This window comes from Lipophrys pholis (genome assembly GCF_963383615.2).
Source record: "Lipophrys pholis genome assembly, chromosome: 2".
Lineage (NCBI taxonomy): Eukaryota > Metazoa > Chordata > Actinopteri > Blenniiformes > Blenniidae > Lipophrys > Lipophrys pholis.
The window spans coordinates 30469524-30486403 of NC_137636.1; the positions used below are offsets into that span (position 1 = coordinate 30469524).

General features: G+C 41.2%; 2 protein-coding genes across 6 annotated transcripts in view; both read left to right on the forward strand.

Moving 5' to 3' along the window:
• Window positions 1–218: 218 nt before the first annotated feature.
• On the forward strand, window positions 219–5856 carry aktip (akt interacting protein). 3 transcript variants are annotated; one of them, XM_080458808.1, is made up of 10 exons: window positions 219–355; window positions 906–1039; window positions 2068–2279; window positions 2423–2487; window positions 2684–2784; window positions 2930–3018; window positions 3289–3387; window positions 4136–4243; window positions 4336–4396; window positions 4521–5856. In XM_080458808.1, exons 2-10 carry the CDS (start codon window positions 992–994, stop codon window positions 4626–4628), a joined length of 891 nt encoding a protein of 296 aa, XP_080314934.1. In that variant the 5' UTR covers window positions 219–355; window positions 906–991; the 3' UTR covers window positions 4629–5856. The 3 variants fall into 3 exon arrangements, with proteins under 3 accessions (XP_080314934.1, XP_080314935.1, XP_080314936.1); XM_080458809.1 differs by having other exon boundaries at window positions 223–355; window positions 911–1039; XM_080458810.1 differs by having other exon boundaries at window positions 228–355; window positions 2071–2279.
• Window positions 5857–9981: 4125 nt separating this feature from the next.
• Window positions 9982–16880, forward strand: part of chd9 (chromodomain helicase DNA binding protein 9) — a 78502-nt gene continuing 71603 nt past the window's right edge. For 2 of the 3 annotated variants that reach the window (XM_080493440.1, XM_080493442.1), the window contains exon 1: window positions 9982–10097. The gene's annotated coding sequence lies outside the window, so the exon portion shown is untranslated. Of the gene's footprint in view, window positions 10098–10619; window positions 10921–16880 lie in introns of those variants that run through there. The other variant, XM_080493441.1, reaches the window with a different exon arrangement.

The following is a 16880-nucleotide window of genomic DNA, read 5'->3' on the forward strand; positions in this document are numbered from 1 at the left end:
TTCAAGATGTTAATGGGTAAATTCATAAAGTAATTCCTAAGTTTGTGTACTGATTAAATCTCAACAAGCTGCAGATGTCACAAATGTTTCTCTTTAAAGCGCTCGAGCGCGTCATGTCACAGAAAAATCAACAAATCAGCTGCGAGAACGTTTCCCCCTCTCGACCAATCAGAATGTGCGTCCTCGCAATAGAAACGCCCCTCCGGTGGCCGTCTGTCAAACGGAGTCGCTGGCTGGCTAGCATTAGCAGGGTAGATGACATCTACAGGAATGGTCAGCAATTTCTGCTCGAATTAAACTGGTAAATACACCAACGGCTCATTTAAAGGGACTTCGCAGACTTTAACTTGACACGGTAAGTAACGTCCGGACGCTTCATTACGTGCGCGAGCTAAAATTAAAGCCTTAAAACGCGTTAGCGGCGCCAAAGCTAGCTCTTGAGCTAATGTTGTGCTCACTATTGAGTAAGCCAAGAAAAACAGGCTACAGCTTTTGCGCGGAGACATTAAGTTGAGTACCATTACCTTGGAAGTATATGTAATCTGATTTACAGCTGTCAACTGGCGTGACGTTGGATTTTGTGATAAAACGTATGTCAATGTTGGCTAACGTAGCACTACGGACGTGCAACAGCCGAGTTAGCACAAAGCTAACCCATAATGAAACAGACATTTGTTTTTAAAGCCACTTGTCACAGTAAATCTCCTTATTTTGCTCTAAGGTATTGCGTTGTTTATGCTCCTTCTTCGGAGATGAGTTGTGCTCAGTTCCGGTTGAGTTGCAGCGTTATATTCGAGTTGAATGTGGGATTGTCAGTAAGTGTTGTTTGTGTTCTTTTGGTGCTGCAGCAATAATCATTCCTTTGACTTGTCATCTTTTTTTTTTTTTTTTTTTTTTTTAACCAGCACAGCCTATGGCCCCGACAGCAGTTGTAGTGGGACCTTCATAAAAAAAAAAAAAAAAGACACCCAACAGAACCTATGAATGAGTAATGAACCTAAACCCCTTCTGGAGCATGTCTGCCAACACAAGTCGTAAGGTAAAACTGAAACTATTGAGAAGAATTCCTTCTGTGTCACTGTGCAGTAGACCAAACTGGAGGTCACTAGTGTGTGGAAGCCTTGATTTTCCATTTACATCACAAGATTCGTGCATGAATTGCAGTTCAGCGATGTCAATTAGAAGCCATTTATACAGTTCATGTACACCTCACTAGCTGTACAAACAAAACTTCACTGACTGCCTTTGAGTTTGTCTTTTGTGAGAATAATGAAAGGGTTTTACTTGTATGTCACAACGCAATACCTAAATAATCAGCAGTGTTTTAGTACTTGGTCTTTTCTTTACTTTGGGGGGGGGGGGGGGGGGGGGGTTACAGCCTTCAGTCCTGCACCTGTTCCCAAATAGTGTTTTCCCAGGAATCCTGCTGGACTGGATATGTTATTACTCGTCGGGGTGTGGTCTCACACACACTTGTTTTCATAGATAGACAGTTTAAAATTCAAGAACATCTGAAGCATAAAACGTCCTTTGACTGCAGTGTGACAAAGTATAACTTTGAGTTTGTGAGTGGAGAAAACATTTAGCGTGCTGGTGCAATTTGAGGTGGAGAAGAGGCCAGATGACCTTGAGTTTAGGTGTTAATTTCTTTCTGCCTAGTCACAGAACTATTTCAGAGTCGGTTCAGACATTTTTGAATGTGCAGATCAGTTTCATTAGTGTGCTATCCTCCGCATGCCTTCATGACACACTTGTGCTTGCCAGCAGCGTTTGTTGTGGCTTCTCGAGGCGCTTCATGTGTACAGCAACACCACGCTATAGCTGCTTTTATCATTCTCAACAACATCCATAAAATACAATGATAGCTGTGCCTGAATGGAGCTCGTGTCTAGACGCAGCTTCCTGATAAGCTGAAAAACCAGATGGGCCGAGTAACACGAGAGGCAGGTCGCAGCACATGGTCACTGCTCTGAGTCAAGGGGCAGCCCTCTCCAAAGGCTGCCACTCAGTCTGTCTCTTCTTGATGGGTCTGCATTTTTAACTCTTTTCCCCGTGTCTGCGGAGCAGCAGAGATCTGACAACGAAGATCAGAGTGGGCACGGAGATCAGAGAGCCAGCCCGGCCCGGCTGCCCTTTGGCAAAAAGCAGCTTCCTCCCATCCCTAAGAATGCAGCCCCCATTACCAAACCCACCTCTGCAGGGACTCCAGTCCAGTCAGCCAATGGCATACACGCCTCATATGGGCCATTTTACTTGGAATACTCCCTGCTGGCTGAGTTGTAAGTATCAATGCTGAATCGGGGTTAAAGTTGTAATCGGTGTGCACTTTACATGATGCCACTTGTGCATTCGATGAGTTTCTGTGTTTAAACAGTCACTCCATTAAAAATGTGTTTTTTCATATTGTCAATTTTTCTTGCAGCACACTCGTGATTAAACAGAAGCTCCCTGGGATTTATGTCCAGCCATCGTACAAGTCTGCGCTAAGTAAGTAGGCTGAATAACGTGCCACTGAAATGTTTTGAGTTTAAATTGAACATTTCATCAGAGCTCATCCTTCACAGCTGCACGATTCCCTAGAAAGTAAATCTGAATATATAGCTGTCTTTGTGTCTTATTCTTGCTTGATTTGCACAAAGAGGGAGAAAAACAATCTAAAACGTCCTGTCTCCCACTCTTTTAGTGTGGTTTGGAGTGATTTTCATGAGACATGGCTTGTACCAGGATGGCGTCTTCAAATTCACTGTGTATATTCCAGATAACTATCCAGATGGGGAGTGTCCTGTAAGTCCATACAGTAACTAGTGTTTCAACTTGGATGCATTAAAAAAAAAAAATAAAATTGTCATGATCTTTACGTTCTGTAATTGTTTACAAATGAAAGTTGCTGTTTACACACTCTAATGACCTCCCCTGTGCTTCCAATCAGAAATTAGTCTTCGACATCCCAGTCTTCCATCCGCTTGTTGACCCTGTGTCTGGAGAGCTTGACGTCAGAAGAGCTTTTACCAAATGGAGGTTTGTTCATTTTTTTAATGCTAAAATGACTCACTGGCTCCGTTCAAATGATGCTTTACACCAATATAAATACTATGTTTAAATAATGTGCCTCTGGGATATTTCTATTCTAATTCACATGAATTATACATACAAGTAGTTTACTGTAATTTTGTGTCTTAAGATTGAACGCTTGACTTCAGTCGTATTTGCAGAATGGACTTTATAGTGCCACTAGTGTACAAAATGCAAGACCTGTTAAAAGTGATGTTGTCAAACTGTTTCTTACAGACGGAATCACAACCACATCTGGCAGGTCCTGATGTACGCACGCACAGTTTTTTATAAGATCAACACCACAGACCCACTTAATCCAGAGGCTGCTGTACTGTGAGTTTCTGACTTTTTTTTTTTATATATATATATATCTGTTGGTGATCAGCTAATCCAGGAGCTTGATATTAAACCATCCTGCCACAGTTTAGTTAAAAAATCTTTTGAAAATCACCTTTTTTCTATAACTATAAGCAAGCATGCACAATGCTGTGTCCTAGTGGCAGTATGACCCACACCTTTTCATTTCTAACCAAACTGGTTTCAGAAAAAACCCTACATTTACTGAGGTTTTAAGGATTTACTTGCTTCTTGTGTGGAAACTTAAGTCCCCCCCTTTTTTTTTTTTTTTTTTTTTTTTTTTGCATGAAACGCTCGCACAAAGTCCATGAGCTACAAGCAGGATGGCATCCATAAGGACTACTACACATTCTCTACTCTTAACACCCGCAGTGACCACTGAATAGTAAACTACTATATATTCTAGTATGGCTAAAGTAGCAGTCCTGTCACACTTTGCTGTTGACTGACTGATTTATTTGTCACCACCACTCTTATTGTTTTGAACCAACTGTGCAGTGACTTTTCTGTTCGAGGAGGAAAAGATCAGATGTGTTTTTGCAAACTGCATCCCTTTCTGCAATCTAGCAGTTAATCACATCTGATGTGTTGGGAACCATTCTCCTGGTGTATTAAATATATCTTGCATTTAACGTCAGCGCTTTAGTGACCTGTGCTTCTCTCAACAAGCCGATATGCTGATTTTTTTAAGGCGTGTGACCATGATTTGTCCCCATTATTCCAGGTATGAAAAGGATGTGCAGCTTTTCAAAAGCAAAGTGGTGGACAGCGTGAAACTATGCAACAGTCATCTTTTTGACCAGCCCAAGATCGATGATCCTTACGCAATAAGGTCTGTGGACTGTCTTCATTTGGTTCTTCCAGTGGTTTAGACTCGCTGGAACAATAAAAGACGTCTCGCTCATTCTCTTCTCTTGGTTCTAGTTTTTCTCCGTGGAACCCAGCTGTGCACGACGAAGCAAAAGACAGGATGTTTGCATACAAAGTAAGTCTTTTCAAACAAAGGCGTGTCATTTTAGTTTACATGTAGGTGGAACCTATAGGACTGTCGGCATCATCAGTGGACCTGCGCTTGTTAAGAAGGCACTAATTTCCATTTGCTGCCTTAGCGACGGCCTGAAGAACACCACAAGGGAACGCAGGTGTCCGGGTTGTCTTGGGTGAAGCCCGGCTCGACTCAACCCTTCAGCAAAGAAGACAATCCTCCTCCGAGCTGAGCCTGCACTTTCCCGCCGCGGCCACTAGAGGGAGGCACAGCGCCGCCCGGCTCGCCTCAGCTGTTTATGAGAACTGGATCCTGGAAACAGTTTGGGAGAACTTTCTGTCAACCCTTCCACGTTATCGCTCGGCTTTAAAAGCTTTTGTAGGCATCTCCTCTAATGGCTTTAGAATAAGGAAACCAAGTATGTATGATATGTAAATCGACGACAAATGGATGTCTCAGCAACCTCATTTAGGCTGGGATGCAACCAAAGCGCATCCTCACTTTGATTCTCTGATCCACGCACATGTTCGCTTAGGTGATGGATTATTTTCCCAGTAGATGGTGGAACGTGTGAGTATAGCGGTTTGCATTGATTCAATGAGTGGTGAAGATTTCATGTCCAATTCTTCCTGTTCAAATTGGCTCAAGACTGTTTTGTCAGATTTGGCATGTTGTCACTCGCAGCTCTGAAATCCACATCCTGATCCACCCGTGCCCATTACATTACCCAGTTAGGCTTACAAGATTTGTTTTATATTTCCTGTTGGACAAAAGCGTTTTTCTACTGTGTAACCCACATATATGTCTTACATAGTTTCTAATATATATATAAAGCAAAGCAGGCAAGTATGGTTTTAAGTGACATGCTGAATAAGTATGCTTGTTTTATTTTGTTTAAATTTTAAATCTGAATGTTTATGTATCTTTTTGGTTATTAAAGTTTTTATGTAAATAATCAGTTGGACTTTTTGATAGATACATCTGCGTCCATGCTTGGGTTTTAATTTCCATGAGTGTTTAGAGTTCCTTTTCAGCTTGTTGTGAATTTCTCAGACGCTCCGGTCCAAGTTGGTGCAGGATCAGAAAGGAAAATCAAATGTTTTGATAAGGTTCAGTTGGTAACTGGTGCCTGAGCAGCATTTAATGGGATATTAAACGGGCTTCATATTTTTATTCCCAAACAAAGCCCGTTTCTGCTTAATTGACCGGCGAGCAATATGCAAATATTGTCAGTAAAAAGAATTCGGACGTGTGCGAGTCTCACCTGGACGTGATCATATGATGCTCAAACATGTCAGACCTATTTTTAGCTCGAGAGAAAGGCGACGGCGTGATAAAATCAGTGTCCTCTTCGTGTGTGTGAGATCTGACGTGTTCTCAACAGAACTAGTACTTCTCCAATACATGGATGAAACCATGTTCAATGAAATCAATAAAATGAATATTTAAAATGTCCGTTTAACTGGTGTGATTTATTTTCTTGAGTCAGTGTGCAGAGGTTGAGGGCTGCAGGAGCAGAACAAATCTGGGTTCAAAAGAAATACAATATAAGAAATAGGTAGAGGTAATGATGTTTAGTTTATAACAGAGACTGAGCTTAAGTACAGTAACTTTGTTTTGAGAAGTGACTATTTATTCTACTTCAAAAGTGATGCCTTTGAGTTTCACTTAGAAGATGCATTTATTTTTAATAAGATTAAAAAAAAACAGCTCAATGGTTATAATTTACTTAATTTACTTTAACAGAAGTAAATATTTTAAGAAACCCTTTGCACTGCATCAGGATGCATTATGGGATTAAGTAATGCAAAACTTCAAGCAATGTTCTATGTGGATTTTACTTGAATTATTAATGCACCATACTCCCAAAAATGACAATTGGTTAAAATAAGACTTGAGGCCACACTTGTGTTTTTTTTGAAACACGTGCATATGTTCAGTCTGTTAAATACAGTGTGTGTATAGTTGAGTATTCATCCTGGTGAATACATTCACCTTTGACAAAGCTTTATGAGTATCTTCCACAAGCCCACATTTCACAAAAAGAAGTAAAAAAAACTATATCAAACATCCGATACTAACCAGATTTACATCATATTCAGTAAAAAGAAATGTTCAGTTCAACAACCATGATACATAGAATAATGGACATTACTTTTAAGCCCAGGTTTGATAAAATCGCTCTAAAAAAACAAATACGGACTCAGGCTCGGAGAAAAATATTGTCGTACAACACAAAAATCAAAAACACTTACAGTACATCAAGGCAAAGAACCTGGGAGGGCTGAGGCGTAATCTACATCCTGTCAACTCATTTGGGAAGTTTTCATGTGACAGGCCGTTGTCTTGCTTTGGTTTCATTCTCACTCATTTAACTACAACAACTAAGCAGCTTCTCACAATTCAAACCAATCAAGAATCACAGATAAAAAAAACCCCAATATATTGTAAATGAAATACAAGAAACACTATGTAAATAACTGGCACCGTCTGACAGTTTATTCAGATGAAGCTGAAGCACGATTGTCTCACTTGGTGCCACCAAAAGTTAATGAGTCGAGAAACCACATCGACTGTTTCTGCTACAAGCAAATCCACCAGAGATCCAACCGAGTCCCCTGAAGCATCACCATCTGAGACAAAGACACGCTACTTAGATGAAGTGGCGACTTTCCGTCGCTCTACAGGGATTTTATTTTCTCTCTTTCTGTGTCAATACATTGCCAATCTTTCCATGGTGGATTCCCCCCTTCACCCAGTGTTTTCAGCTGCTGCCCCCCCCCCCCCCCCCCCCCCCTGCGGCCCCGACGTGAACGAAGTCGGTGTTGAAAATGGACGGTTTGAAATATGAGTTCAGTAGTTCTTTTGCAAACTCGCCAGAGAGGTGCAACGTCCCATTGGAAAGTTAAGGGACTGTTACAAAGTGTTCAGACATGAGCCAAAGTGTAAAACTGTGAACGGATGAATGATAATTTAGTCTATTGGCCCATTGTTTTTTTTTTTTTTGGTTTTCATTATAGAAAATATTCAAAGTGGAATGGCATGAAGGGATGAAACCTAAAGAGTTATAAATAATGGACAATGGTGGGACACAAGTAGTTTCACGCGGGACAATGTCTGTAAACTGGATGAAAGACAATGAAGTTAAAATAGTGCCACTTGTATTTTGATCCACTGAAGTTGCTTCTGGTTCTGTTGAATTGCTTCATTAAAACCGTTAAAGAACCAGATGTCGAAGAGGAAAAATGCAACCCGGGGGGGACGTTTTAAACCTTATCCTGATGTTGACTTTGGGAAATTAAGCTATAATATGCACAATCTTTGCAAAGAAAAGAAGAACAGGATGAAGAAATCAATACTGATTGAAAGGTATACATCCATTATTTTTTAATTCGTCTAATCTTTCTTTATATGTGTGTTTTAAATGCACGATAATTCACTATTGTTGGTTTTTTTATTTGTTTGTTTTTTCCAATGATGTGTAATCAAACCTATGTATTAGTACTCTTCCATTGCGTGTTCTTTGTCCAGTTCGTAATAGTTCTGAGGAAATGTTTCTAGGTTGAAGACTTCAAATAAGCCCATCAGACTTTGATTTTTGATTCATCCCCGATGTCATTCTCAACATTGGGGTCAAGACGCCCACAGAGGTTGCAGGATGAATTCACGGGGGTCGCCAAGTTTGAAAAAAAAAGAAAAAGAAATCGATTTAGATAAGAAATATTAATTTACATGACTTTAAAGAAGGAGTGGCTCTGCTCCAGCTCATGTGCATTAATAGATGTGCTGTTTTACGGTCATGTTTGAAGGTTGTCTGTATGTTCGAGGATAAAATGTCTTTTTGTGGTTGTGCCCGGGGTGGACAGTGGTCAGCGCTCTCACCTCACGACAAGAAGGTCATGGGGTTCAAATACCAGCCATGCTTTTCTGTGTGGAGTTTGACTGTTCTCCCCATGTGCATGGCTTTGTGTCTTATCTGTTGTTGTTCGTTACCTCCTATGAATGATTACTTCTCCTTTAAGTTGTTTGCACTTGATTTTCTTTTATCATTTCTTTTCTAAAATTTGGCAGTTGAAGATGTTAAATAATTTTTTTTGCGTCACACAAGTCATCTCGTGTACTTACAACGTCTGAAAATAAACCGTTTGAGAAATATATACTTGTTTTCTTCTTTCTTATCTTTATTTTTTCAACATGTTACACACCTTTCTGTTCCTGTATATCTATCTATCTATCTATCTATCTATCTATCTATCCATCTATCTATCTATCTATCTATCTATCTATCTATCTATCTATCTATCTATCTATCTATCTATCTATCTATCTATAGATATGGTAGATAGATAGATAGATAGATAGATAGATAGATAGATAGATAGATAGATAGATAGATAGATAGATAGATAGATAGATAGATCTATATTATAGTATTTAGCGATGTCTCCGTTTGCATTGTAATTTAATTTCACTGCTATTTTCTGTTTTTGAATTTAAACTGTGCTAAAAGCAACAACAACCACAAAAGCACACTAAGTCTGGCAGAATTGTAATTTTTTTTTTTTTAAAGTTGAGAATCACAAAAAGCTGATTATTAGTGTTAATCCCCAACGCCCCCCCCCCCCCCCTCCCAAAATGTATATTGGTGTTCAAGTTTTATAATAAAGGCAAATAAAACAAAACATAACTCAAACCACAACACCCATTCACACCTGGTAAACCTGACCCAAATGAGACATATATGTACATATATGTACACACACGTATCCGGGTATCATGCAAATAAAAGTAACAACGAGAAAAAAGAAAACAATAATCTTTTAAATGTCATATTTCTATTTTCCAGATGTTATAACGTTCATATATGGTTCCCATGATAGTTGCACGAATTCTTCCATTTCTCCTTTGGCAATGTAGGTCAGTCTTTCCAATCCGATGCATTCTGATAGTTGCTCTTCCAGTCCGAGGCGATAGTCCTGGTATGCAGCAGTCCAAAGCCCCACACTTTACTTTGTTTCTTACTATTTGCAAAATCTTTGGCAGGATACAAAGTTTGGCACCAAGCCGAATCTTGAAATCAAATATCTCAGACATACAATTAATCAAAAAAAAAAAATATATATATATTTTTTTTTTTATCTTTGAGCATTTTTATAAACAGTGAATAACAGTGAATGGTGTGGGGACTGTTGGTTCGGGGCGGTGAGTAAACCGCAGTCCGCCGCCAGATGTCGCTGTTCACCAGCGGTAGCGCACCGCTCTCGGTGCCGCTGTCACGTTCGCAGTGAGGAGCGCCTCCACTCCATGTGCGAAAGTAAAACCTCTCCGGATTGGCTCTGGCTCGGACGCGGCCATCTTATGCACTCTGTCAACACGGCCACTTTTCGCGTGTTTACCGGGATTATTCGGCGGCGGCGCGGCGCCGGTCAGACCCCCGTCGTCCCCACGGTACGCACGCGGGGTGATCCGGTTCGGGAATCCACGCGCGCACGCCGCGCCGCGCGGAATTGTCGCGCGGCCAATCACAGCCGGAGTCACTAATATGCAAATGCGGTGTTATCACGGTCACGTCAGCAGCAGCGGGCAGAGCCGCTGCGCCGTGGTCGCCAGCAGGAGTACAACTAACGACACCACTCACAACTTGGCCGATAACACCCGGGCTGCGTTGACGTCAGGAGTTGCGCCTCGCGTCAATTTTCAGGTAAGAAACGACACTTTTGCTGTTGTTCTCGTCGCTTTTTATTTTACGTCTCGAGCGTCTCCGTTTCATTCAGAACCGGAGCTGTCAAATTCGGGACAGTCATCCGGTGGAGGGTCGCCTCAGCTGTCTGATGACACACCGCCTCGCTCACCCTCTATCTCCCCGGGTTTGGAAGCGACACCGCCGAGTTGCCAAACTTGTTCGTTTCCCTCAAGTTAAAACAAACAAACAAACAATCAAACAAACAACCAAAACAAACAAAAAAAAAAAACCCTCGAGCGATATGACTCCGTTTCTCCGGAGTTTTGACGTCTAATTGGAAATATCCAAGTAGTTTCGTCGGTGGTCCTGAACTGACAGCGACCGAGTCGGGAGCGCACCTCGGCGTTCGAACTGAAATTAAAGTGGGAGGACGCGCCAAGCCGTTTGGATTATCACGGACACCATCACTGACGACCTCTCCATCCATCTCCGGCCTCCCCTTCCCCCCCCTTCTTCTCCTCCCCCTTCCTCCTCCTCCTCCTCCTCGTCTTCCTCACCGAGCACCGTCACGACACCTATTTGAAAGCAAAGTGAAGGGTTCGTTAGGAGCGCGTGGGGACGCACGCTCGACACTTCTTTAAAAACCAAAAAAAAAAAACAACGACAACAAAACCAAATTACACCATGCGTAATTTGGCGCATCGATTGGGTTTCCACTCCCGGCACAGTTGCGCGTAAAAGTCGCGCAACACATTGCCGCCTCGCCTGATCAAACGCAGCTCTTCAGCAGGCTGAAGCCATTTCTGGGGGAGCGATGAAGAGGATGCTGCTCACTTCAGAGGTCAGCTCTGTCTTATTCCATCATGCCAACTTACATTTAACACAAGCGAACACTTAAACAATTATATTCGCGTTGAAAGACATAAAACATTTTTTTTACATTTGCGGTATTTCAGAGAGACTTTTGTATTTGCACGGTTTTATCTTGTAGGGAAATCTTGCTGTTAAATTGTTGGTGCGCAGAAGTGGCTTTTTGTGGGACTTTTGGGGTCCCAGGACAGAATGGCGACACACACACACACACACACACACACACACACACACACACACACACACACACACACACACACACACACACACACACACACACACACACACACACACACACACACACACACACACACTGGTTGTTGATGGTGGCCATGAGTTACACGTGTCTGCTCGACACTTCTAGCGTCACGATTATGGAGGAAACAGCTGGAAAGCGACTCGGGGGCTGGTCTGCGCCTCGGGGCCAGATGGGTGGCGTTTAAAGGTTAGCGCCACACTGGCTACAGAATGCTCTTGTACGTGAGGAATAACGCTTCACTAACTAGGTTGTGAATGAAGCAGGGTAAAGATTTGTGCGCAGTCGGTACCTTATGTTTAAATATCCAAACCATTTCAGTTCAGTCCAATTTCATCGTGAGTGGGTAGGGACCAGTACAATAGTGCCACAGTAACCTTTAAATGTAAACTAAAGGTTTTTCTTTGTTGCGCTGCAGGGTACACGTGATGAAAATGTCTATAGTTTCATACAACCAAACAGTTACTACCAAAAATGACTACAATCTCAATACAAAGCAAATTTTAATGAAACCTTCTGGTGCAAAATACAGTTAAATGTCCAAAAATACCAATAATACATTCAGACCGAAGCCCAGAATGCGTATACATCCCCCCCAATCCCGGTTTGGGAATATTCTACACCTACCTAGGAACCTTTTGCAAACACTGGTTTGTCGTAGAACCTGTCAAAGTGGGACCTACATGCGATTTATGGACCCTAACCCCTAACCCCCCAACCATAACCCCGTGCCTCAACAAGAACAACAACTGCTTTTGTGTATTCCACGAGTGACGGTCCAATCCGACTGGAGGAAAGTGGACACGGACTGTTTGTTTGAGATTCTAGTTAGAAATAGTTGTAAACAATTTTGTGGCATCAATGCCCGAACCCTAAATTTATATAGTTTCTATGTGCTATAGACACAATAACAATCACCACTTTAGTGCCACCTTGAAAGAAAAGCACAAATAATATCCTTTTATATATACATACAGTATAATTGTAAATAAATTCAATAGTTAAAGGGTGACAAAATTAGTTTGAAAAAAATCAGTTTTCTTTGATATTTTTACAATTGGCTTGGTGGTTTGCCGGCCGGATTTGAGCCTCTTGCGGGCCGGTTTTGTTCCGTCGTTTTTAAAGGTGTTGCTGTTAACGTGTGTTGGTGTAGGAATCTAATACAGCTCTAACAAGTGTATGTAATCATCCATTCATTCATTCATTCATTGAGGAAGCTGGAGTTAACCCCAGTACTGCAGGGTTCACTCTGGACAAGACCTTAGACCCATCCCAGGGCTCGTGGCAGCCACACAGCCATTCGGAGGGAAAAGAGGTGATTGAGACGATATCTGTCATTGCCGCTGAACATGTGAGAGTAAGACGGATTCCCGGACAGCTGACACACAGTCAAATGACAACCTGCAGTAATTATCCCACAGTGTCAGAAATTCCACAACCATCAACTCACCAATTGAAGTGCAGCAGAAAACGACTGAACAAGTTGCACTGGATTTGAACGCCAAAGAAAACATTTGTGGGTTAGGGATGGCCAACTACATTAGGTAAATTATCATTATTTACTTTTTAATTTGTTACAGTAAGGCTGGGAGATATGGCACAGAGTTCATATCTCTTTTTAGTTTTTCCTCAAAATGGCGATAGAAAATATACGTTTTATATTGTTTGTCTCGAAGTTTTACCGCAAAGATTATTCTGGAGCAAAGTCACTAACAAACTTTTATTAACCACCAAAACACTCCAGGAAAAAAAAGGTGAAAACAGTGTCATGCATTAAAAAAAAAGTCACATTTGTAGGTTTTAAACCAGCGATGTCAAACTAATTTTAGTTCAGGGAGAAGCTAGAGGGGGTCCGACCCGTAAAAAAAACAACAACAACACAATAATGCACAAGCATCCACAAAACTAAATATAATACAACTAAAAACTAAATATATACAAAAGTAATATAATACATGCATGAAAATGTAACATTGTGAAAATAAGAACAATTTGAACATCATGCCAATATAAATATTGTGTCCTGGAGCGAAATACAGTGAAATGTCTCTTTCAATGCTGCTGCAACCGAAAATGCAACAACGACTCGACTGTCTGAATTTGCACAGTCATGTCACAGGCTGGGCTGAACCCTCTGGCAGGCCGGGTTTGGCCCAGGGACCATATGTTTGACATCTTTAGGCTCATCTGACATGACCTGAAACATTCATCATATTTAAAGGTTGAGGACCTCACTGGGTCACTTTAAACTTTATGGCGGCATTGCGTGTCGTAATAATCAACGAGTAATCAGTCTGAGATTATACATCAGTGCATGGGAATTTACTCTATTTACTATTATTACCTTTACTATTATTAATTGTTATATAATTAAAGCATGCCCTGTGTTTAACAGTCACCCGTGTGTGATCATTTAGAGTGTTTTTCTGAGCACAACGACAGAAACCAGTAAGGATACGCTAACCTCCGGTCCGATGCGCACAGCTCCAGAGGTGGTGGAATCAATTTGACGGGCGACAAATAGAGAAAAGTAGCTATTAAAACTATTATTATAATGCAAAAAGCTATGTCAATATAAGCAATATTGCCTTTTTAAATGTCGAATTTTAAGCAAATCTCAATATATTGTAAATTTTGATATCGCCCAACCCTGCATTACAATCATTTCTTAGTAATATATTGATAGAAGAGGTTGAAAGTGGCTTGAAGTGACTTGCCCAGTAACCGCTACCGTATTCATTTCTGGAAATCGGTTTTGGACGTCAGCAGAGAATCAAGATGGAGGCCTTCAGGTGCTCGTGTGCGTTTTGTAGAGCTGTGGCAGCGGGAGCCTTGTTTACGCAGTGTGTCATCCAGCTCCTACCATAAACGCATCGTTGTGACATTGCAACGTCATTGGCCGTGCGTCTACATCGCAGTCGGCGTTACCATATGTCGGTGGACTCCACCTTCAGTCGGCGGAGCTTTGAACCATGTTGTCTCCCATGCTGGATCAAAATCCACATTGGAAAGTGTGTCAAGAGATGTGAGACTGCTCGAATCAAAGAGTGTAGATATCTTAAGACAGAGAAAAAGACACACAGGCCCGGACAGATTAATATTACAGCAGCTCTGTCCAACATATTGGCCCAAAGGTCAAAACCATCCCACCAGAGGGTCCAATCGAGTCCACTTGATGACATTGCAAGTTGTTAAACTTACGCTGAAGACATTGAAAGGAAGTTTTGTATAAATGCAAAAGCTGTTCCTGATTTATTTGCAGTGTTGTAGTAAACCTAAGCTGCGAGAACAGTGAGCCTGCAGTTTCAGCCCGCGACTGTATAGCTCGTCAAGTAGCATTAGCATCCAACCCGCTCATTGAGGGTGAATTATTGAAAACACGCGTGCTGAAAGCAGCAAACTGCAGTAAATGGCACCTTTGAAAAGGGTCTGATGTTGTGATTGCGTGTGTTCCTTAAAATCTTAAACTAAATGTCAACTTTTTCAAAATACATGGAAACAAATGGAACCACTTGGAGGTTATCATGCTATCGTTTATCTTGTCCAGCCCACTGAAGATCACATTGAGCTGCAGCGTCCCCTGGACTTCAATAAATGAAATACTTTTGCTCTACGAGTGGTGCATTTTCCAAAAAAGTCCAGTTGTTTCTTTGTGACCGGCAGTCATTTTGGAGACCTATCATTCCATGAGTTCTTAGTTTGCTGGAGGAGTTTTTTCTTCACTCAAAGCAAAACTAACGTACCGTAATTTCCAGACTATTGCGTGCACCTGAATATAAGCTACACCCACCAAACTTGATAAGAAGAAAAAAAAAAGGAACGGTTGGTGTTACTTGATGCACCTGAATGCATCACCCATGTATTGGCGGCATGAAGAATTAATCCATTAAAAAAAACAATAAATTAGCTGAGTCATTGTTTAAGCTGCAGGGTTCAAAGCGAGTGAAAAAAGTAGTGGCTTATAGTACAGACAATTTGGTAAATATGTCTATTAGACTTTTTAAAAGTTGCATAGTGGTTAGCACTATTTTCTCACAGAAAGATGACAAATGCCTGTTCCCCCCCCCCCGCCCCCCCCCCCCCCCCCACACACACACACACGCACACACACACACACACACACACACACACACACACACACACACACCACACACACACACACACACACACACACACACACACACACACACAGTTTCCTCATTAAATACAAAGACACATGGAAGAATCATTTGCAAGCCCTCATCAGCTTTAGTTGTGATTGTGGTAGTTCTCAAATGTATTTGCGACCTGTCCTGGACACACCCTAGACACCAAATACAGCCTTTCTCTGGCTCTTCCTGTTTCCTCCCACAGTCCAGGGTAATTGTCTGTAGGTGTGAATATGTGTTTCTGTTTGTCCCTCTGTTTGCAGAAAGCAGGGTGTACCTGTGTTATTTAGCTGGAATTGGCTGAAGCGCAAAACACGACCCTCGGTCGTATGAAAGCAGAATAAAAGCTCTATGGGCATTTCTTCATATATGGAAGTATTTTTAATTAAAACCTGTTGATATTAGAGAAAAGCCCTGTAGTTGGTATTAAAGAAAAGCATGACATCCGACATTAAATCATGTTGGAAGCCATTAATTATAATTTTTGTTTGTACAAAGTATGAATGTGAAAGATAAACAAGTCTTCTTTTATCAGTGAGAGAAACCTCTTCAGGTTTGGAAGTGGTGAAAAAGTTTCTGCTTTCTGGTTTTTGCGTCTTGACAATCTCGAGATTAGTCATTGGTTGCGTTGGAAATCGTCCTCTGAAACATGCTTTGGAAATGACAAGCGTGAATTAAACTGCTGTGAGCAGTCACGGGAGCCTCTAATGAACAAGGTGGGAAACCACACGCTGCACTGTGGTGAACTTGACGCTTGAGGCACAGCTCGCACTGGAAACAAAAATTCCTTCATGCCGATGTGCATGAATTTCAGTCAGACGAATTACGAGGGATGACAGATTAGCTACTTGTTTGCGTGACTGCAGAAGAAAGATGCAGCACTATGCAAGTGAACGCAGTACTTAATTTGATGCTTTACATTTCTAGATTTAATTTCTGTCTTGAACACTTACCGCAGTGTAATGTGCTTGAAGTTGTAGTAATTGGTGTTGAGTTTGAATCATTAGTTTGTTTGTACTTACAGAATGTTACATTTAAAAGTGTGATAAAGCTTTAGTTAAAATAATGTAATTAGGACTGATCTTATATATTTTTCAGATTCTTTTCATATATGGTCTCTTGTGTTTCGTTGTCAGCTATGACTTAACTCCATGTAATTCCTGTTTTTAGCTAGTCAACAGCTTTGCGTCTCTTTCTTTTAGGTCCGCGTTCCTGTTTCTCATGTGTTGTTATTAAATTGTGCCACTGAAATTAGTCTGACACAGGAGCGAGCGAGAGAGATAGAGAGTTTCTGAACATGCTACCATACCAGATACATTTCAGCGCAGAATAAAAGCTTCAAAAAAAGTATGGAATGCCATTTTACGAACATTTATTGTGCAAAACTAATGAATAAAAAACAAACAAAACTTTTCCATTGTAAGAAACGGCACCATGTCCCGGGGTGGTAGCAATACCAGGATAACACCACAAGGACTGAATATTCAGATACTCAGGTCCAGCTAGTTTAGTGTCCACTCAGCTTTA